Source organism: Notothenia rossii (assembly GCF_949606895.1).
Source record: "Notothenia rossii genome assembly, chromosome: 7".
Taxonomy (NCBI): domain Eukaryota; kingdom Metazoa; phylum Chordata; class Actinopteri; order Perciformes; family Nototheniidae; genus Notothenia; species Notothenia rossii.
In genome coordinates this window covers 55867803-55890558 of record NC_136905.1, presented here as the reverse complement: position 1 = coordinate 55890558, position 22756 = coordinate 55867803, and the positions used below count along the sequence as shown (strand labels likewise).

The following is a 22756-nucleotide window of genomic DNA, read 5'->3' as shown; positions in this document are numbered from 1 at the left end:
ATCTGCAAAGAAAGAAAGAAATATTTATACTGTTTGGAAAATGTCTTTATTTTGTAAAGTACAAAGTCTATTCCCACCAAAAACATAAAATGTAGAAGTATCCCATCATGAAGATCAGCTATTAGACTTGACAATTAGCCATGCTAGCACCAGTCTGAGGCTGTGCACAGTGGTGCTTTGAGCTAATTGCTAATGTCAGCATACCATTGTCCCAATGTTAATATGCTATTACTGATTTGCATATTAGCATGCCAAGATTTAGATTTGCCAGTTAGAAATATATATATATCAAAAATGTGGTTTGGACAATTATAAGTATGTCCAGATGATGGGGCTAGATGTAAAGGTAAGGGATCACCAATGTGAATAGCATTTTTTTTTTTTAAGTATTCAGGGAGAATGCATGTCTGAACCAAATTTAATTGAAAATCCATCCGCCTAAGAAATGTAATCAACAAATGTATTATGCTACATACTGGTGGCACCATGAATATTAACATAAATATAGACAATCCATCAAATAGTTATTGGGATATAAAATAGAGGACTAACCAGAGGCTACCATGGCTAAAAACACACAAAATCCAGTCATAGTATAACACAAATATATTGAGATATAAGATATGTTAAAATCACAGTTTTCTTAACACCCATCACCCATAATTGTTGATTTGATACAATTGTTGTGGTCATCTTCCAGTTCTGTTTTTAATAAAACTGCGCTTTGATGATCAAATCTGTAATACATTGATTGAAATCTGATTTTCAGTTTGAACAGTATTTTTAACTAACGTAAGAAGTCTAAGCTTAGTTAGAGTGACAACCATAAAGACAACGTTTTCTGTTGCTATAGTGACTACACCGCCCACCTTATGGCTAATCCAGAACTGGGCGGAGGCCAATTGGCAGTTGCAGGGGAGTGTTCGGGTGATGACAGCTGTGACAGACACTTGTAGGTTTTGGAACATCAGCGCACATTTCTCCTTTGTTCACACAGGTTAGAGATTTTAATGTTTTGTTATGCAACATCAAATATGTCAGTAAATACCCCACTTGTGTTTTTCCAAAGCTGTTTTGTGTTTCAAAAAACACTGGTTCCGAGCAGGTAATTGACATTACTAAAAATCTGCAAGTGGTTGTAAAATGAAGTCATGTTGTGTGTTGTTGGTTTGTAGCCTAACATTAACTTTTTACTTACGCCAATTTGTATGTACACACAAATCATAAAAACCAAAAGTGTAACGTTTGTTTGCCACAGAAATTATTTTCTGAATCAGTCCAATTGAAAACATCTCATTGGCTATTTGTCAATAGAACCAGAGCAATGCTTCCTTTCGGGGTTTGCGTATACAAAATATGTCATGCATGTTCTTGTCAGCTTGCATTGGGTTGTCTCTCACTTTTTGGAAAAGCTTGCAAAACCAATTCCTAAAGAAAATGTTTATTCATCTAATATTTGCCCTAAACCCTAAGAAATATACCTAAAGTTACCTCAAACCTTCAAACAGAAATGATTATTTTCTGTGTGAACATACATTTGTATGAACATAGGATTGTAAAGAAATACACAACTTTTCTTCAGCTTTATGTGATTCCAAGTGCATCCTGCCGCCATTTCAGTTTAAGTGTACATCGAAAGGTACATCCACTGAAAATTAAGGAAGGGGAAAGTATTATTTCATTGCATTTCATCACAGAAAAGTACAAGTGTAGTACCAGAATCCAACATTCTCTAGAACAAACTCTTAATATTGAATTGTATTGAAACAGAAATTATTTTCTGCCAATAATAACCTCTGATTCAAGAAGAGTCATGTTCATCCCATTAGACAACTGGCCAAAGATTTCTGTTGAGAAAGACACACATTGTATTACAGCACTCACTCAACTGTAAATGAAACAGTAACTGTATCTGTCAGGGTGTCAAGAAATTCTAGCATTTACTTGTATTTTGGGGGGGGATAAAACAAATACCCGGGTGGTGTCGTCATAAAAAAATGCATGACAAACTGTTAAGAAAGAGAGGGTATTTTATTTTATCATAACATGATTTCTGAATTGTTGTCATATTGACAAACCGCTGTCACAGAGAGCCCCTGTGGTCCCCCTCTGTATAATGTGGCTACACAGAACATATGCTCAGTATGTTGCTACCGCTAACATACTGCGAGCACTATCTGTTCCTACAGTGGTAACCGTGTCCACTATCCCCCACTCCTGTGTAACTTCAAGAAACTGGAGCATGGTTAAACAAAAAGTATTTCCTCTTTTTTCACCACACCTAACGCAAACAAGTGCAGTTGCCATTTTTAATCAATTAGGTCTGCTGTCACACTGAGGTAGTGTGAGTGGTCTCCAGTCAGTGCAACACATGTAGCTTGTGTTGATGTATCCCCTTCCTTTTCTATTTCACTGCCATTCAAAAAATCCGATCTGGAATAAAGGGGTCAATCTGAGTGATATGATTACTTTGAGTTGTTTTTTTAAAAACCTTTTGTGCATGTGTCATGTCTGTTTTTAACTTCCTGTCTTTGTGTGTTTCCCCGCCTGTTTTGATTGTCTGTCCTGGGTTGCGGTCTAATAGTCCAAAAATCAGCTCCTATCGTTTATTCCTATCGTCAATCCCTTGACCTCTGTGTGAAACGTCACGGGGTTAAGGGATAGTGGATAGGAGAACTCAAAAGGACTTAGGAGAAGAGTGATTTGAGAATCCGACTGCACTTTCACTATCCAACGTGTTAATGATGCGCCAGCAGACGTCATAAATGTGCGTCTGCTGCTATGGGGAAACTATGGAAACTACAGTTTTCTATACAGCGGACTACAACATGGATGTATAATAAGAAAGAGGGACTACTGTAAACTCATCTAGAGACTCTGCACCATGCTCTGATGCTGTTGCTTTATGAACAACAGAGAAACATATTCTTCATGACCAAAGTTGGAATTTAAATAAAAAAGCAAAGTGAAACTTTTGCTCGTCACCCTCTCCCTCCGGTCCACATTAATTCAAATGATCCCAATACCTATGATTGTATGAACTATGAAAAGATCTTAAAATCAATACAAATGTATTTATTATAAACGTTAGTCTTTAACACCTATCACTGTGTATATTACCATTCAAACATCTTTTAAAAGTTTAAAAAACCCCACACAGCTCAGTAAAGACTGTGAAATGTTGACTTTATTTGATAATTTCAGTAAAAACTCAACGTTCATATTTCTCCTTTTGATTATAATGCTGATGAACGTTCAAAACAAAGCACTTTGGCAAGATCCCACATACTTTTTAAAATGCTTAATAAGCACCTTAACTTTCATGATATCATTTCTCGGTCATAATCGGTTGTTTCCGTGAACGGCCGACTGTTGTGTGACGGTAAATGCTGCGGCCGCAAGGCATTGTGGGGCAGCATTTTCTCCTTTCCTTTCGTCAAGGGAGGTCCAGTGGTTCCTAAGTTAAAGAAGGTTATAAAGGAAGTTTGAAACCTTCTTTCCTATCATCAATTTGAACGGCTCTTATCATGGCTGCCACTGAGGTACTTTCGGGTCATTTCACTCTGTTAGGAAGGTTCCTAAGCAAAACGGACTATTCGACCGCAGCCCTGGTCTTGTTAGTTTCACCCATTCCTCGTTAGCCCTGAAACCATCAGACCTTCTGTATTCCTGCATTTATCTTCTCCTTTGTTCAGCATTTAAGTTCTACTTTTAGTTAGTCTTTGTCGGATTCTTGTATGTTGTACTGTAAAGTTTGGTTCGGTCCATTTGCCTTGCCTTTCCTTGCCATGCTTTGTGTTAAATTGAAGTCTTAAAAGTTCCTGTTGTTTACAATTGAGTCCCACCCAGCCCAGCTTTAGTTTTGTAGTCAACTTAACAGAGTCGAGCAGAACTGTTAGCCCTTAGCTGAAAATAATTAGGCTGGACCAGTGTTCTCTGCCATGTAAGGCCAGGGAGATAGAGAGACAGCGATCTGTAAAGTATCAAAATAACTTAACCCTAGATTCAGTTTACTGCTTAGGCAAAAACATTTACAGAATGGCTGTGCATGAAAACTGACTTTGGCATACAGCGTAAACACTTTATCTTCTCTGTATTTACATTGTTTGGTCCCTTGGTTAAGCGCTCAATAACCCTTCAGGACTGCAGTTCCAGCTTCCGGGAGCCTCTCTGTGTTTTCCAGTATTACTGCTCAAAAGAATTTACAGTACACATTCAACATTTAATTGAGAACTGTCACTTTAAACCACAAGAGTAAACCTGGTAGTCCATGTTTTGTTTATTGAGGTCATTTCAAATTGTGACAGCACAAGAGAGAGACTCAAAGTTAAATGTAATACGTGTTTAGGTACTTTTTAGTGTTGTTTCGCGTCATCGGTTACCCATCTGTACTTACGGCTCATACAGTCGAAGCGCAGCACCATACTGATGAAGCTCTCCAGGGTGATGTGTCCAGAGGAGGCTCCATAGCGCAGAGCCAACAAGTTCAGCATGTCATCGCTGACCCTCTTTCCTGACCGTTAAAAATAGGACAAGAATTTAGGTATGGCTTGATTAGGGCCGCAAAAAACTATTATGATTTAGAAACCGTTTACCAACTGCCTGCCTTGTTTTTGGGGTTTGTTTTCTTCGACTCTGTGTTAACATTTGGATTATACAAAATGCTAACGGGCAGCAGTGGGTTTAAGTAATTCAATGTTCAAGGTAAATGTCAGTCAAACACAAAAGCAGGGATTCACATTACACAATCGGAGTAAAGCTTTGTTTTTCTTTCGTTGACAGACAAGCATGCTGTACTATACTTTGTCAAAACTTTACCAAATCCTTCCTTTAAGATTCTCTGCTACATGCTTAAACTTGTCTGCTGCAACTTTTATACTTTGTGCCTGGAGGCCAAATGCATTTCTTTCAGTGTAGACTTAAGACTAAAGCCCAGTGTATACACAAAAGCAAAAATGTTGACAAATCCGTTAGCCATGCCATTCCGGAGCAGCTTGGGGTTAAGTATCTTGCCCAAGAAAACATCGACATGTTGACTGCAGGGGCTGGGATCCAACCCATAATCTTCCAGTTGAAAGACGATCCACAACAGCCCTAGTTGCAAAAAAGAACACATACGAAATTAGGCTGATTGTTACCTGAAGCCATGACAGCATTCCTCAGCTCGCTCAGTAACAGTGTTCCTGTCTTTGAAACATCAGTGCGGAAGAAAATGTCCTGGTAAAACAGAAGACAGTGGGTTTTGTAGAACACAGTAAGAACATATGAACTCTCAATCAGGAAATAATCTAACTCTATCACTCAAAGTTGTTGGTTTTCATAAACCTTTTCTTGGTTATTTTTACCTTGTACGTGACGACCTTCTTCCAGAGGCCAATAAATTCCTCTCCATTCAGTTTGCCAGTGGTTGATGTCTAACCAAAAATGAAGGTATATAACTTTACTAGATGTTGTTTCATGTCTCAGCCTGACCTTTAAATCTGTTCATGAGTGTGAAACTACCAAAAGGGCAGGCAGGTTTTGGCAGGTACACTACTACTACTACTACATTTACTGTGAGAGATTTCCCCTTAAGCAGTATGTAAACTGATGTTCTCATTTATAGCATTTGTTTCAATGTCTTACGTGCCTCCCTTCCTTAAAAGCGTTGATACCATTACCCCATTCCTGATCCTTCACCGACAAATCAGAGTCAGAATGCCCGTACCTCATTATAGCTTTTGCTGATATGAAGGCAATGAGCACATATTAGATCCATTCGGAAACCACCAGTCAGCTTTTCATGTATACTTAGTTCTTTTGACGTTGGGCGTGCAACCCTCTTATACAGACAAACAAATTCCTCCCCATTCAGTTTGCCAGGGATTGATGTCCAACCTAACCCTGTACTACATGCTGTGTCATGCCTGACCTTTAAATGTGTTCATGAGTGTGAAACTAGCAAAAGGGCAGGCAGGTTTTGGCAGGTACTCAACACTGTGTTTTATGCAACCGCATTCACTGTGAGAGACCGCCTTAATAAAAAAAACGATATGGAGAAAAATGTCAAGCATGCAATGTATTCTATACAACAATACTCAAGGAATAAGACATTAGAGGATACATCCATCAGAGCAACCATGCTGCGACAGACATCAATGCTGAAGCCTCCAGATTTCATGTCTCCTAAATAAAAGTAGAAAAGAAACAGGACTTTTAATTTAGCTAAAACCTCTGAGTGCGTGCTACTCAAGACTTTAATATTTGAAACCTTTTAGAATGTTTTCATTTAGAAGCCTCTGGAGCTGCTCAGCATCCACTTCTTCGTACTGGGAATGAGAACAAGAAAATACTTATTTAGTATTTGGCTCACATGTTGAGTTAAAAATAACTTTGGTTACCTTTATATTTAAAGAAAGGGAAAAGTCTCTGTAACTGTCCTTTTCTGCATAAAAGGTCTACATCAATTACCTTGTCAGAGTATTGACGGAAAAAGTTTCTCTTATTTTCGTCGTTCTCCTCATTTTCAGTTCCTTTGTCCTGCAATATATTGAGTGCTTTCAGCTCGAGATGAACCAATGCAATAATGTTCAAATTATACAGTTTTGTCTCGTATGCTACAAATGTTAACATCATAATATAATCTATTGAAATCTTGCACACCTCTTCCATAGCTTCCTCATGTTCGTGGTCATGGCCATCAGAATTTTCACTGAAAGGAAAGACAAGAGACATCAGGACATTGCTTGTGGCCAGTTCTGGTCAACAAGAACAGCAAGAGATAGTAAATGAAGTGTAAGGTGTTACAATTTGACATAATAGTTACTAGTCCTATGAACACTGTTATTTTAATAAATGTTGGGCTCAGCTTGTTCGCATTACTTCAACCCCTAAATAATAATCTGTACATCAACCACCGATCTGATGGTAACTTCAAAATGAGCGAATAAAAGGTGCCTCTGCAGTTTACCAATCAGTAAAAGGTCCAGTTGAATGGAAGCAAACCCAAATCCTGATTGGCTGCTGATCGTAGGTTAACCCACTCACCCTTTTAATAGCTAACCATTCCAAATAAGAGCTGTCTGGTCAGACGTCTCACGCAAAGTAATTGAGAACCAGGGTTCAAGGTTCAAGGCTTTTATTTGTCATACGTACATAGCTACAGTGTAGTTATGACTATGAAAATCTTAGGTCACAGGCTCCTCCAACAGTGTAACACAATAAAACAGAAAAAGAGAAGTAAATAAATACGAAAATAGTGAAATAGTGCAATAAGAATCTATATACAAGCGATTGGAATATGATACGCAAGTAACCTAATGTTTTGATATCATTTCGGATGATACACATGATCAGTTAAGGGTTGAAGTATGCCTTAAACAGGTGTGATGGAGTACTCAATCAGTGATTCTCTGTGCTTTGCAGTTGTAATGTAGATTTAATGCGCTATCAATTGATTGAAGTGTTCAAGTAACTTCCCCAACACTGCTTACTCTTTAATAGGCTCATATTATGTGTTGCGTATATATTTGTACAAGCCTTTAAAAATAGTTATTGTAAATTTAGAATGCTTACTGGATGTGGGTCTCTGCCTTGGAGAGAATGGTCAGGATGAAGGAGGCAGTCTCATTGGGATTAAAGGTGGACGGTACGATCAGGTACTCGCCAGGCTTTAGTACCAGGAACCCCATCACCTCACGTGCATTTGCGTAGGTTTAGTTTGGTAGACAAGTCTGTTCGGGTTGAAGAAAGAGGCTGGGAACTTTCCCTTCAGTGACTTGTACTGTAAAACCAGTCATAAATAATGTATAAACATGTTGTTTTATATTATAGCTTTACAATTTAGGTGGGCATGAACTGTGTATGAGGATCGGGATAAAAATCGTACTTACTTCTTCAGTCACCTTCGAATAAATAAGAGGAAAATAAATGTGTTTAAAGTTTGACGTATACCAACATTCTAAAAAAACAGGCTCTTAGTTAATGAATGTTGTTTTCTTTGTAGAATGTCATGAGCCACATACTATAAATGCAAAATGTGTAATATTGACCTCAAATACAGAGAATCCAATGTGGAGATTTTGGACCAGGCGTCTGTTTCTCTTGTCAGGCTTTTGCATCAGAGATACCAGCATGTTCTTCTCACCCTGTTTCCCAGAACATTCCCTGAGTAATTCATCAATCTTGACCTGGTACTGCGGATTTGTCCAGAAAAGGTCTGGAAGGCAAAGATATATATATAAAAAAAAGTCTATTAGTTTACTACACGGCTTAATTGAATACTCGATTCTGATTGGTCAATTTAGACTTTCAGCCCTTTTTCGATAGGAGAAGGTTGCTCAGGACGCTCTGATCAAGGATCTGATCAGGAGGTTAACACTCAAGGGAACATGATCATGATGTGACTGACTTGGATTGAATAAATTAAATGATTTTTTAAATCAATATTGTGAGTGAAATTGTTCAATCATTTAGTAAGTAGCCCTGTAATAGGTGGGTCATTAATGATAAAATAACCCATTCCAGGTGAGCTATACCCTGTAGCAGCACATTATCCCTGACATTACGTTAAATCACGTTAGTGAGGGCTTGTTGGGGGGATTTTAAAGCCAGACAATTAGAATTTAATATTATACATAAAGTTCACTTATTATGCTATATAATATATCACATTAATCTCCCGCCCCGGACACACAAGAATGCGGTTTGATTGGCTAGCGCTTGCACTGGCATATGATTTGATTGGCTGGCGCTTCCGTCGACGCTTGAAAGGTTGAAAAGTTCTCAACTTTCAGCACGAGCAACGGAGGCAAAGCTAATGTAAACACAGACCATATTACTCCCAAAACACGTTGCGCATTGTTTCTGATACAGAAACGTTCCTGATAGGTTGGGGCGGAACGTTGCCAGGAGTTCAAAGTAAAGCCAGCCCACATTTTAGTAATGTCGTCATGACCGCAGTAAATCTGGATCAGCTCCGTTGGAGGAAAAGAAAGGGTTTCATTTTCTGACACTTTGTTAGACTCTTTGAATGAATAAAATACATAAAAAACTGCATAATAGAATACCTTTAAGTTGCGATTCAATTATGTATTTTTACAATTCAATTTAAAAAAGATCACAACAAATCTCTACATTTTCGAATTGGCTCAAATCATGTCTCCACATTCTGCAGTTTTGAATAAATCCAGATTGTAAATACCCATGTTATTCATGCATCCTCCGGCAGTTGTTCCTGCAACCCATCGGCCCTCATTAAAGGAGGTCTTCCAGTGGCAAGATGTATTTTCCTCAAGGAAGTCGGGACACAGGCAGCAGATGTCCAGATCACTATAGAACCTACAGAAGTCTTCCAGGGTCATCCTGGTGACATCAGAGATCATTTTAGATGACTCATTGTTGTTTTAGTTCATTCACTTCATCCACCAAAGGAAAAATACTTAAGTAAGACAATGTTTACAATCAGCGCTTTTCGTTGCGACTCTGTATTTGTAGAAAGAGATGACTTAACTTTGTCAAATCTACATTTAGGGATACTTACCAGAACTCCCCATTATCAGCCACAGAAAGGCACATCTCGCGTTCTTGAGGACTCACGGTCTGCCACAAAGGAGACCTTAAGAGAAGATTTATCAGCGAAGCATCCTTATTATACATGTTCCTTCACATTACAGTAAGAGTCAAGTAATGTTTCTTGAAGTGGGCACAAGCTCCAAAATGTGCGCCTCGTGGGGGTGGCCGGGATTTTTTGAACAGATGCACTGTTGCAAATACTGACAGTATGGGAGTTTTTGAGGAAGAAATATACAGTATTTCCGCTTGGGCTTAAACTCAACAATTTTGCAGTTAAAATAACTACTAAGACTTTGCAATGAGTGTGTGTGTTACGGTGTGTGAAGGAAGCAGGACCCAAATGCAGATTAAAGTGACAAAATAACTCCTTTATTTCAAGGCTAAACTCTAAACAAAGACTGAACAGAACACTCACCGAGGAACAAGCCATATCACAAGACAAACCGAAAAAGACAGACAGAAAAATCAGAACTTAAATACACGCAAGACTAATCATACAAACAAGACACAGCTGAGGAGGGAGGAGAAAACACAGGGACACCAGGTGAACACAATCGGGTAAATTAGACACACCAGGGAAACTAACGACAGGGAACCACAGACAGATTTAAACAAGACAAAATAAAACGCAGACAGAAAACCAGAGACAGATCTAGAAAAGACACAACGCAGACAGAAAACCAAAGACTGATCTGGACAAGACACAACGCAGACAGAAACAGGCAAGACAGGAGGTGAAGACCTTTCAAAATAAAACATGAAACAAAAGACAAGACAAAATACAATACAGACAGATCGTGACAGTGTGTCTAACTTTCAAGTGTCATTTTTTTTTCATTACAACTGATAAAGCCTTAGAGATATGAACGTAGAAGACCTGTCAAAACTTGGCATCCCTCACAATGGTCTGCTGTAAAATGGTACAACCAGTTTATTAAAGGTTGTTATAAAATGGTTGTGCGAGTTTGCAATGAAAGGCTTCAGAAAGGATCCCATTGCTCTAATCAGAATTTCCACAAGCGTGTTAAAACATGATGAACATAGCTAATGTAGTAATTTGCCTTTGTGCTACAATAAACATGTATGCAATACTATTTTGTCATTGAAAAGGAATCTCAGTTTATTTCCCAAGGCAACAGATCAAAGCAATGTCTCTGTGAAACAGTCACTGTGTCATTTTTACTTGTCACTCCAGTCTCCGATCCACTCTCGTTCGCCCCAGGGGTTCCACAAACGCACCAGGTGTACCGGTTGCCCTTGGCTCGTCATCTGCTCAACATGACCAGAGGAAACACACAGTTATTTGAAATGAAAATAATTACACTTAAAGTGTAATTTGTAAAGTCTTTACTACGAGTATACAGTAGAGGCCAACCTAAAGGTGCTATAAATGGTAATGTGCATATAGGGGGGGGGGGGGGTGGCTGAAGGTGTGGGAGAGAAACACAGGGATTTTAACCTTTGCAGACCATTTACGTGCACAAAAACCTATATAACACTACAGGGAAGGGAAAACCCCAATAAGCAGAATAAGGCCGCTTTAACATTGGTCGCGTACTTTGTTAGCACTGTTAGCATCGTTGGCAGCTCTATTGTAGCACTGTGAGAGCCGTGAGGAAGCAATCCCAGCTGAGAATAATAGATATGCTCTGAATGTTGTGTATTGCACCTTTAAGCTTTTATTATCTCAAAACTCTGAATATCGACAAAAGACATTTGCAGGACCTAAATTATATATACTGGATATAATGATAATATAATTTAAAAAAACTTCACCTGTTTCACACCTGTGACAGTGTAGGCATGTCCTTGGACGATTCCATTTGGTAAAACCGTGTTGTCAGATGTGGCCTAGAAGATTTAGATACATGTTATTATTGGAGTCAGAATAGTGCATAATGCTTTATCCCTCTGTGAATTAAGTAAACAGGAGAGTCATCAGATGTGTTCATCTGGTATCCTAAATACTCTGGGTAGGATATTTAGCTGATTGGAGTTACAGTTTTTTACTTTGAAGCAATAATGCAGCACAATATTATCCTCTGACAGGCTGTCTCTCATTCACTGGCAGGGCATTGCCGTGGAAACGCTTTAATCTTTGAACACGCCTGTCGGATTGATCAAGTGGTGATCAAAAGATGTTCAGAAACGATGCAGGAATCGGGTACAAGAATCCAAAAATGTAATAGATAAACAGTTAAAATAGTCAGCTAAAAGTGAGCTAAAATTAATGGATATTCTTTGTTGTACCTTAACAATACAACGAATGCTATTAATACAAACTCAGCAGGGGTAGCATCGGGACGCACACCCAAGTTTCAGTCACACAGTCAACATTTCTCTGAATTTTCTAGTTCACCCATACTGTTCAGCAAAGTACAAAGATCACAGGGGGGGCGCCAGGCCTCAGATGATTTGAGGCCAAATATCATCATTAGACTTTTTTTTTTGTTGCATATTTTGTCTTTAATCTTGCTGGGAGACTTCAACGCACATGTGGGGCAATGATGGCCCCACATGATGGCCCCCCTGATCTGAACCGGAGTGATGGTTTGTTACTGGACTTCTGTGCTAGTCATGGATTGGCCATAACAAACACCGTGTTCGAACATAAGGATGCTCATAAGTGTACGTGGTACCAGAGCACCCTAGGCAGAAGGTCCATGATCGATTTCGTTATCGTATCATCGGACCTGAGGCCGTATGTTTTGGACACTCGGGTAAAGAGAGGGGCGGAGTTGTCAACTGATCACCATCTGGTGGTGAGTTGGGTCGAGTGGCGGGGGAAGCTTCTGGATAGACCTAGTAAGCCCAAACGTGTAGTTCGGGTGAACTGGGAACGTCTGGAGGAGGCCCAAGTTCAGGAGGCCTTCAACTCACACCTCCGGCGGAGCTTTTCTGGCATTCCTGTGGAGGTTGGGGACATTGAACCAGAGTGGTCGGTGTTCAAAGCCTCTATTGCCGAAGCCGCGGCGGGGAGCTGTGGTCTCAAGGTCCTAGGTGCCTCAAGGGGCGGTAACCCTCGAACCTCCTGGTGGACACCGGTGGTCAGGGAAGCCGTCCGACTGAAGAAGGAGGCCTTCAGGGATTTGTTATCCCGGGGGACTCCCGAGGCAGTTGCAAGGTACCGACAGACCCGAAGGGCAGCAGCCTCAGCCGTAGCCGAGGCAAAGCAGCGGGTGTGGGAGAAGTTCGGAGAAGACATGGAAAAAGACTTTCGGGCGGCACCAAAGTTGTTCTGGAAAACTGTCCGACACCTCAGGAGGGGGAAGCAGGGAACCATCAAAGCTGTGTACAGTAAGGATGGGACGTTGTTGACCTCAACTGATGGAGTGTTAGGGCGTTGGAAGCAGGGCTCTCGACTAACTTTTTTCACCATCCTCCCGGAACCGTCCCGAAATACAATCTAAGCCGTCCCGAAATTAATGTGGACCGTCCCGAATTTAAAATATTAGATTTTCTACTACTTATCATTAGTTAAAATCATTCAAATTGACCTTTAACATAAATAAAACATCATACAAATCATTAGATGATAATTCATCAACCTTTTTATTTGAGTAAATCAGTCAATCACATGAACAAAGGCCAAATATATTTAAACAAACACACAAACGAGAAAATGACTCTAATATTGAATCAAATCAAGTCCCGTCCAATTAACAAAAAAATCCAACACTCTGTCCTGAAGACAGAACCCAGAGTAACCACTAACCAGGATGACAGTCTGTAACACACTCAGGAGACCTTTACAAACTGCCCCGCCCCCTCGCACACAGACGGGAGAGAGAGATCTCGTCTGGATTGGAAAGCTCGAAAATACATCATAGACTCATGTTGTAGTCTTATTGCATATTAGAAACGGAGTTGGATAAACTAAAACTGAATCGGACCACTATTGCGGTAAGCATGTTGTAACTTCCGGTTGTTGTTGTCATCTCCGGGTATCCCGTGTGCCTGTTCTGTTGCTGATAGCTTATTATCTTAACTTAATCGATCGTTTTAAAACTCTTGATCACGGCAACTGCCTGACGTTGTAATCACACGTTACTACAGCTTAAGCATTCACAAACTCTCCTTCTCTTAGCGACTGTAACTCCACAGTTGCCTACACTCTTTTCGGGTTTGCTAACGGTAGCTACTTTAGCTTGATAGCTAGCCATGGCTCTTTCCCCACCCTCGGGTGCTATTTCCTGCTCTAACTGTCTCATGTTTGGTTACTCCCCTACCTCCTTTACTGGTACCGATACATGTGTTAAATGTAGTATAGTTGTTAGGTTGGAGGCGGGAATCATAGCCGTAGAAGCCCGGCTCCGCATCTTAGAAAATAACTCAGCTACAGTAAAGCCCATGTTAGCCGGTGCGGACCGGCAAAAGGTAGCTCCTCTTAGCCGTCCCCCGGCAACTCCCGAGCAGCAGGGAGAATGGGTGACTGTTCAGAAGGGGCATAACGCGAAACCCGCAGGTCCCCACCAACCCGTTCACGTATCTAACAGATATTCCCCACTCAGCGAGACACCCCCTGAGAAGCCAACTCTGGTTATTGGTAGCTCTATTATGAGACACATGAATTTAGAGATCGAAGCGTCCACAGTCACATGCATTCCGGGGGCCAGAGCGGGCGACGTTGAGGCGCATCTTAGACTGCTGGCTAAAAATAAACGTAAATACAGTAGGATTGTGATAATGTGGCGTCGGTGTGTAGTTATGCTAAAACAATGTCGGACACCGTAATCTTCTCTGGTCCCCTCCCCAATCTGATCAATGATGACATGTATAGCCGCATGTCATCATTTCAGCGCTGGTTGTCTTGGTGGTACCCAGCAAACAATGTGGGCTTCGTGAATAATTGGATAGCCTTCTGGGGAAAACTTGGTCTGATTAAGAGAGACGGCATTCATCCTACTTTGGAAGGTGCAAATCTCATTTCGGCAAACATTTCAGGGCTCTGTGGACTTAATCCATGACAAACTGGAGTTGAGACCAGGAGGCAGAGTCGCAGTCTTACACGCTTCTCTGCGCTCTCTCCTAGGCAGTCATCCATAGGAATCCCGACCCCAATAAAATACCCAATATTAACGGTGTGTGTGTCTGCCCAAGGAGAATTTAGGGCAAAACCTAATAGAGGTGTCATACATAATAACCTAATAAAAGTAAATGTAACAACTACTACAGTGCAACAAAACAGGAAGATTAAATGTGGTCTCTTAAACATAAGATCTCTAGCATCTAAAGCAATACTGGTAAATGATTTAATATCAGATTATAATATTGATATATGCTGTCTCACTGAAACTTGGTTGAGACATGAAGAATATGTCAGCATAAATGAGGCCACTCCACCCAGCCATATCAATACTCATATTGCCCGAGGCACGGGCCGAGGAGGTGGAGTTGCAGCAATCTTTGACTCAAGTTTACTTATCAATACTAAACAAAAATTAAATTATACCTCCTTTGAAAGCCTCATTTTCAGTCTTACGCATCCGACCTGGAAAACTTTGCAGCCAATCTTATTTGTTACAGTGTACCGTGCACCAGGTCCTTATTCAGAATTCTTATCAGAATTCTCTGAGTTTTTATCAGCTTTGGTACTTAAAACAGATAAAGTAATTATCGTAGGTGACTTTAATATTCATGTTGACGATGATAAAAATAGCCTTACTGTTGCATTTAACTCTATATTAGATTCTGTTGGTTTCTGTCAGAGTGTAAATAAACCAACCCACTGCTATAATCACACTCTTGACCTTGTTCTGACTCATGGTATTGAAATTGAGCAATTATTATTCGAACCGCATAATCCTGCTTTATCCGACCATTTCTTAGTAACTTTTGAAGTACTGTTACTAGACTACAAAGCATTAGCCAAAAGCTCCTGCAGCAGAAACCTATCTGTTAGTGCTATAGCCAAATTTAAGGAAGATATTCCACCAATACTTAACTCGATAGCATGTCTGCATGTAGGGGAGGAAACTTATACAAAATGTACACCACCCCAAATTGATCATGTTGTTGATAGTGCTACAGATGCGCTGCGAATAAAATTATACTCTGTTGCTCCTTTGAAAAAGAAGAAAATAAAACAACATAGATTAGCTCCATGGCATAATGCCGAAACCCGCAAAATAAAGCAAAAGTCGAGACAACTTGAAAGGATATGGCGTTCCACTAAACTTGAAGAATCTCGTTTAATTTGGCATATTACTCTCAATGAATATAAGAAAGCAATGCGTAAAGCGAGAGCAGCATACTACTCTTCATTAATAGATGAGAATAAGAATAATGCAAGATTTCTTTTCAGCACTGTAGCCAGGCTGACAGAGAGCCACAGCTCGACTGAGCCTTCTATTCCCATAGCACTCAGTAGTAATGATTTTATGTGCTTCTTTAACGATAAAATTGTTACTCTTAGAAACAAAATCAATGACCTCTTGCCTTTGACCAGTATAGTGTTATCAACAGCTCCCGGAAACGTAAGTTTCCTACTAGGGCATTGCGTTCCAAGAATGCAGGGTTGTTGGTTGTTCCTAGAGTCTCTAAAAGTACAGTGGGAGCCAGAGCCTTTTCTTATCAAGCTCCACTTTTGTGGAATCAGCTTCCAGTTTGTGTTCGGACGGCAGACACCCTATCCGTTTTTAAGAGTGCGCTTAAGACCTTCCTTTTTGATAAAGCTTATAGTTAGGGCTGATTAGATTCAGACCCTAGTTTTGCTGATATAGGCTTAGTTTGTCGGGGGACATCTTACTTCTTCCTTGTCTCTGTCTATACCTGTGTACTCTCATGTTCCGATTAACCCAGCTTCCCCAAATTTCTTTCTTTTTGGTGTCTATATATGCCGGGATCCGGAGTCATGGATGATCCTGCGGTCCTGTGTCATGGATTGCGAGTCCTGGATCTTGAGTCGTGGCTGTGGTCCTGGATCATAAGTCCTGGATGGATATCCTCGTGGATTCATCTTCTTATTATACACACATGCATTTCCAAACATTTGGACTACCTATGTTGCAAATGTATTATCTTTTCAATTTATACACGGCATCTATTGCACGTCTGTCCGTCCTGGGAGAGGGATCCCTCCTCTGTTGTTCTCCCTGAGGTTTCTCCCATTTTTCCCTTTAAACTGTGGGGTTTTCTCTGGAAATTTTTCCTTGTACGATGTGAGGGTCTAAGGACAGAGGGTGTCGTATTGTCATATTGATATTCTGTACAAACTGCGAAGTCCACTGAGACAAATGTAACATTTGTGATATTGGGCTATATAAATAAACATTGATTGATTGATAGTCTTATTGCATATTAGAAACGGAGATGGATAAACTAAAACTGCGATATAATGTTTATGTAGCAATACTACATATGACATATATTTTTTAAATGTCTCCAGTACCGATAAAATGTCAGATAACGTCGGAGCTTAACGTTACCACTGTCTTTAATAATTCCGGCCCGGGCGGAGCCCGTTTAATACCGGGGCTCGGTACCCATCCATACATGGGGAGAGGCGCAGCATATTGCTAAGGACTAAATACGATGGAGGGTTCTCATCTCAGCCTAATTACCCATAGGAGATGAAGAGGAGTAAGTAAATAAAGAGGCCGGCGCTCCAGGGTCTGGTTCTGCTGTGCGTTTTTGTGATGTAACGGTAAAACATTTCAGAATTCCTCCACGGGATACCATTGTCATTTTACATCACTCAACCCGCGAAATAAACACACTCAGTACATAGCCTACCGTAGATAGATCCGCGAATTTGCGGGCCAGGAATTCGCGGGCACAGCCAGCTGTGCGGCTGGCTGACAGCCATGGGCACAGCTTACGTACTGTGTGTGTGTGTGTGTGTGTGTGTGTGTGTGTGTGTGTGTGTGTGTGTGTGTTTCGCGGGTTGCTAAATGTTTTGTGTGTTTATGTTGACAAGGAGGTTTAATAACTGTGTGCTACACACAACGTGCAGTCGATTTCATTTTCATCGCCGTTTGTAGAGTTAGCAGGGTATTTTTATTTGAACTCTCGTCCCAAATTCTTCCCAAAATTATTTTGTATCCTCCCTGACACTATTTTTTTCGGCCCCGGGACGACGGGACGTCCTTAAGCTCGAGCCCTGGTTGGAAGGAGCACTTTGAGGAACTCCTGAACCCGACAACTCCGCCCTCTATGTTAGAGGCAGAGCTGGAGTGTGACGGGGGATCGACACCAATCTCCCGGGGGGAGGTCACTGAGGTCGTCAAACAACTTCACAGTGGCAAAGCCCCGGGGGTGGATGAGATCCGCCCAGAAATGCTGAAGGCTCTGGGTGTTGAGGGACTGTCATGGTTGACACGTCTCATCAACGTTGCGTGGAAGTCGGAAACAGTACCGAAGGAGTGGCAGACCGGGGTGGTGGTTCCCCTTTTTAAAAAGGGGGATCAGAGGGTGTGTGCCAATTACAGAGGCATCACACTACTCAGCCTCCCCGGGAAAGTTTACTCTAAGATACTCGAAAGGAGGGTCAGGCCGATTGTCGAACCTCAGATTGAGGAGGAACAATGCGGATTCCGTCCTGGTCGTGGAACGACGGATCAGCTTTTTACTCTCGCAAGGATCCTGGAGGGGGCCTGGGAGTACGCTTATCCAGTCTACATGTGTTTTGTAGACTTGGAGAAGGCGTATGACCGGGTTCCCAGGGAGTCACTGTGGGAGGTGCTGCGGGAGTATGGGGTGAGGGGGTCTCTACTCAGGGCCATCCAATCTCTGTACTCCCAAAGCGAGAGCTATGTCCGGGTCCTCGGCAGTAAGTCGGACCCATTTCAGGTGAGGGTTGGCCTCCGCCAGGACTGCACTTTGTCACCAATCCTGTTTGTAATATACATGGATCGGATTTCGAGGCGTAGTCGTGGGGGAGGGGGTCTGCAGTTCGGTGGACTAAGGATTGCACCACTGCTTTTTGCAGATGATGTGGTTCTGATGGCTTCATCGGTCTGCGACCTTCAGCACTCACTGGATCGGTTCGCAAGCGAGTGTGAAGCGGCTGGGATGAGGATCAGCACCTCCAAATCTGAGGCCATGGTTCTCAGCAGGAAACCGATGGACTGTCCACTCCAAGTAGGGAATGAGTCCTTACCCCAAGTGAAGGAGTTCAAGTATCTCGGGGTCTTGTTCTCGAGTGAGGGAACAATGGAGCGTGAGATGGGTCGGAGAATCGGAGCAGCGCTTTACCGCACCGTTGTGACGAAAAGGGAGCTGAGCCAGAAGGCAAAGCTCTCTGTCTACCGCGCCATGTTCGTTCCTACCCTCACCTATGGTCATGAAGGATGGGTCATAACCGAAAGAACGAGATCGCGGGTACAAGCGGCCGAGATGGGTTTTCTCCGCAGGGTGGCTGGTGTCTCCCTTAGGGATAAGGTGAGAAGTTCGGTCATCCGGGAGGGACTCGGAGTTGGACCGCTCCTCCTTCGCGTCGAAAGGAGCCAGTTGAGGTGGTTCGGGCACCTAGTTAGGATGCCACCTGGGCGCCTCCCTAGGGAGGTGTTCCAGGCACGTCCAGCTGGGAAGAGACCAAGGGGTAGACCTAGAACCAGATGGAGGGATTATATCTCTTTGCTGGCCTGGGAGCGCCTTGGGATCCCCCAGTCAGAGCTGGTTGATGTGGCCAGGGAAAAGAAAGTTTGGGGCTCTCTGCTGGAACTGCTACCTCCGCTTGGCTACCTAGCGTACTTCGTCTTCTTCATCAGCCAGCATCCTTGGTATCTGTTGCTGACTGAGTTGATTCTCGCTAAGTAGCCAATATAAGGCTTAGTCATCTTGCCAAATAGTGAGCCCACATTTATCTGCACTGCTAAGCCTTATTAGAAATGGTAGTAACTCATTAATAAATGGTGATTTGTTTCACACTTTACAATAAGGCTCCCTTTTGGCTACTATAAATGTTAGTAACTCGTAAATAAATGGTCATAAGAGATGCCAAGAAACATCAAGATGGAGGGGGGGGGAATCAACTCAGTGAACAACAAATACCAAGGATGCTGGCTGATGAAGAAGACAAAGTAAGCTAGGTAGCCAATATAAGGCTTAGCAGGAAAGATAAATGTGGGCTCACTATTTGGCAAGATGACTAAGCCTTATATTGGCTACCTAGCTTACTTCTTCTTCATCATCAGCCAGCTTCCTTGGTATCTGTTGTTCACCGAGTTGATTCTCGCTAAGTAGCCAATATAAGGCTTAGTCATCTTGCCAAATAGTGAGCCTGTGTTGATGTATGAAAAATATGTTAGAACTGGTTTATGAATGTTTCTTAATGATTAATAAAGTGTTTACAACCTAATTAATAACCTAATTATAAACCCTTTATGAATCCTTTATAAGGGTAGTCTTATTGTAAAGTGGTACCGAAAAAGGTGTCAAACCCCTGATTTATTGAGACTTGGTAGTCCCCATGTACACATGTAAACAGGCAGTTATCGACACACATAAATCACCATAGTAATGCTTTCAGTTATCTGTTGTGACAAGTGAAAACGTTAAAGCAGCCAGAAAGATACTTTAATAATCTTTCTAACTATGACATTCTAAACATGTACTTGGGCCATGATCATTTTAGCCTTAAGATGCTTTGGTGAGTTGGGGCTTTGGTCTATTGGACAACCCAAAAAGTTTGAGCACATGAAGCAAAGGGAGCTAGTCAGTGTTGGTTATGGTATATTCGTTCTTACCCCCTGAGGTGTACCACAGCCCATCAGTGACTTGGATTGGCCAGCTCTGCACATCAACTCCCACAGATGTGGGGGAGGTTCTGTCAGATCAATACACATGTGAACTCCACCGGTGAAGTCCACCATGGCCTCGGCAGGAGTTCCAGCATTCATGTCTGAGTAGGAACCACACACTCTGACAGAAGTGGGCGTGAAATTAATTACACATATCGACTTCTGAGAAAATGCATTTCAGGAATGAGAAACATAACATTGTTTTTCCATACTTCGCATAAGCTTTCTCCAGCAAAGCAGGCCAGAACTCAGTTGGGTCTTTGGAGCGGACAAAGATCATTCTGCCATCGATAGTTGGTAGTTTGTCATCAATGACAACATCCACCCATCTTCCAAACCTCCAGAACTGAGTAGTTGTGAAAGGAGATAATATAAATAATTAAATAGCAATATATGATAAGATGAGATGGGTTATCATTGAGGATATACATAAGGCAAGGTTGTTGATGTACCCTGAAGTGGAATATTCCACAGTAGTCCTCGTTAAATGTTTGATGTGGAACAACCTGCCTAAGGATGAAGTTCTGGAACGTCAGAGCTCCGATTGATGCAAGAAACCAGCAGTTTCCTGAGAGGGAAATGGACATTTGTTTTCAGGAAGGTGTATAAGAAGGAGAAGGTATGACAGTTAAATGTGAACAGAAGGGTTTCCAGATTACAACCTATTGAGAATGCTAACACAGCTTGAAAAACAATTGATGGATTATGGATTTATGGTTATAAATAAAGCAGTTTCCATACCAAGCATGCCTTGACCAAAGTCAAACCTGGAGACCCCATCAAGTTCAAACATTGGATTGGGAACCATTTTCTGAAAGAGAGGACTTATTGACATTACTCGTTAAGAACAACTAGCACAAGAGCTAACACAAGTTACTTGTGCCAGCCCAACATTAACAAGGATCAACATTAAACACGTATGAACGGATGAACAGTTGAACATTTAGCAGAGAGAAACATGTGATTTGAAATTGAAAGCTGAAACACTCACATGTGGTCTCAGCCACACCACTCGCTTCAGGTCATCAGCCTTCAGTAACCCAGTCCCGATGGACCTCACGTCAGGGGGGAACATGTCGTCGATGTACCGTACCCGTTTAATAATACAGTACTGTTTCAACTGCTCAAAGTCTTGGTCCAGAAACTTCTGAGGCTTAGTGATGGTCCCGTTACCATCTTTCAGGTGACGGGCATTGATGATGTTCACACAAACACCTGGATGAGGCATTCTGTAGCGTTTGAACTCTGTTCAGAAAAGGGAGCATTTTAAAATGAGAAAGGGTTCTTTGAAAAAAGTTGGCTTTGGATGTTGATGTGAAATATAATAGAAAGAGTTGACACATCGCCCATCATCCATAGCTGTTTCATTTCCTTTGTCCACCGTGCCATGGGCGTGGGGCATACAAACAGCAGATTAAACCAGGTCATTATAACCAACGTAAGATTTAGATAAATACGACAAATAATTAGCATGAAAATGTTCAATTTGATCCAAAGGCTTTCCTTGGCATTTGGACTTCAAGTTTGAAACAAAAAACATGAAAAACACTGTGAGACGCCTTCATCTATCCTCATAAGACCCCCATACTGATCTTTTATTTTGCTAGGCAAAATATGTCCAACTGCACTTAATGCACAGACTTTTCCAAAGGAAAAAAATCCAACTATTTGTTGTCCTCTGTAACATTTAAGACATTCCTATCATATTAGTTTGTGTCCTAAACCAACTAAAAGATTAGCATTATCTGAGTTTGCAAAGACCGGCATGCCAGGACATTTGGACCCTAAAAGTCAATATGCATGTTGATACCTGTCTTACGATGTATGTGTGGGTGCACACACCCTACCATCATCACACCAGTAGCGTTTGGTATTACATGACATTTTTTGTTCTGTGTTTTGCTGTTTGTTGTAGCTGCCACGTTAATGGCATATCATATAAAAAAGAAAAGAATGAAAGACTATACATTTACGCTGCCACATAGCTTTGTGAAAAAAGAACACTTAAAACCAACGCATGACTAAATAGAAAGGACTAAAATAAGACTTAAATAACAATCATACAAAAATAACCCATTATACTGAGATGTATAGTGCAGGCCCCTAATACCATTGTAGTGTCTCTAAGGAGGAACAGTTAGAACTGGGACTACAACTATAATATCAGTTGCTAAACCGTTTGAGAAAGTGTAAATCGACTTGTTACCTGGCATGTTAACTACAAAAAATCTTACCTCACCAGCTGGAAAGAGAAAGTGTTGGGTCTTGGTGAAAGAGCAAGTATGATAAAAGACGCCCCAGTTTTTGTATTAAACCTGTATTAAACGCCTCAGGCTGCTTCTGCCAGGACGGGATGTTCCTTTTAGAACTGCACCTACTGTAGTGTTTCCATAGGTTTACTGCCTTGGCAGGATGCTGCGGGGGAGGAGCAGAGAGAGGAGCTGTGGATTATTGATATTGAT

The 22756-nt window shown here is 41.4% G+C and overlaps 1 protein-coding gene across 1 annotated transcript; it reads right to left on the bottom strand.

The window, feature by feature from the left end:
* Positions 1 to 23: 23 nt before the first annotated feature.
* On the bottom strand, positions 24 to 22756 carry LOC307047428 (calpain-1 catalytic subunit-like). Its single transcript, XM_079694398.1, is given in 22 exon segments — positions 24 to 1648; positions 1795 to 1847; positions 4397 to 4513; positions 5139 to 5217; positions 5346 to 5414; positions 6104 to 6165; positions 6251 to 6308; positions 6451 to 6519; positions 6643 to 6691; positions 7555 to 7696; positions 7699 to 7762; positions 8019 to 8197; positions 9182 to 9342; positions 9521 to 9595; positions 10736 to 10821; positions 11329 to 11403; positions 20241 to 20415; positions 20507 to 20640; positions 20747 to 20862; positions 21036 to 21105; positions 21286 to 21539; positions 22529 to 22756. Coding segments are annotated over 21 exon segments (2097 nt in total). The 5' UTR covers positions 21523 to 21539; positions 22529 to 22756; the 3' UTR covers positions 24 to 1621.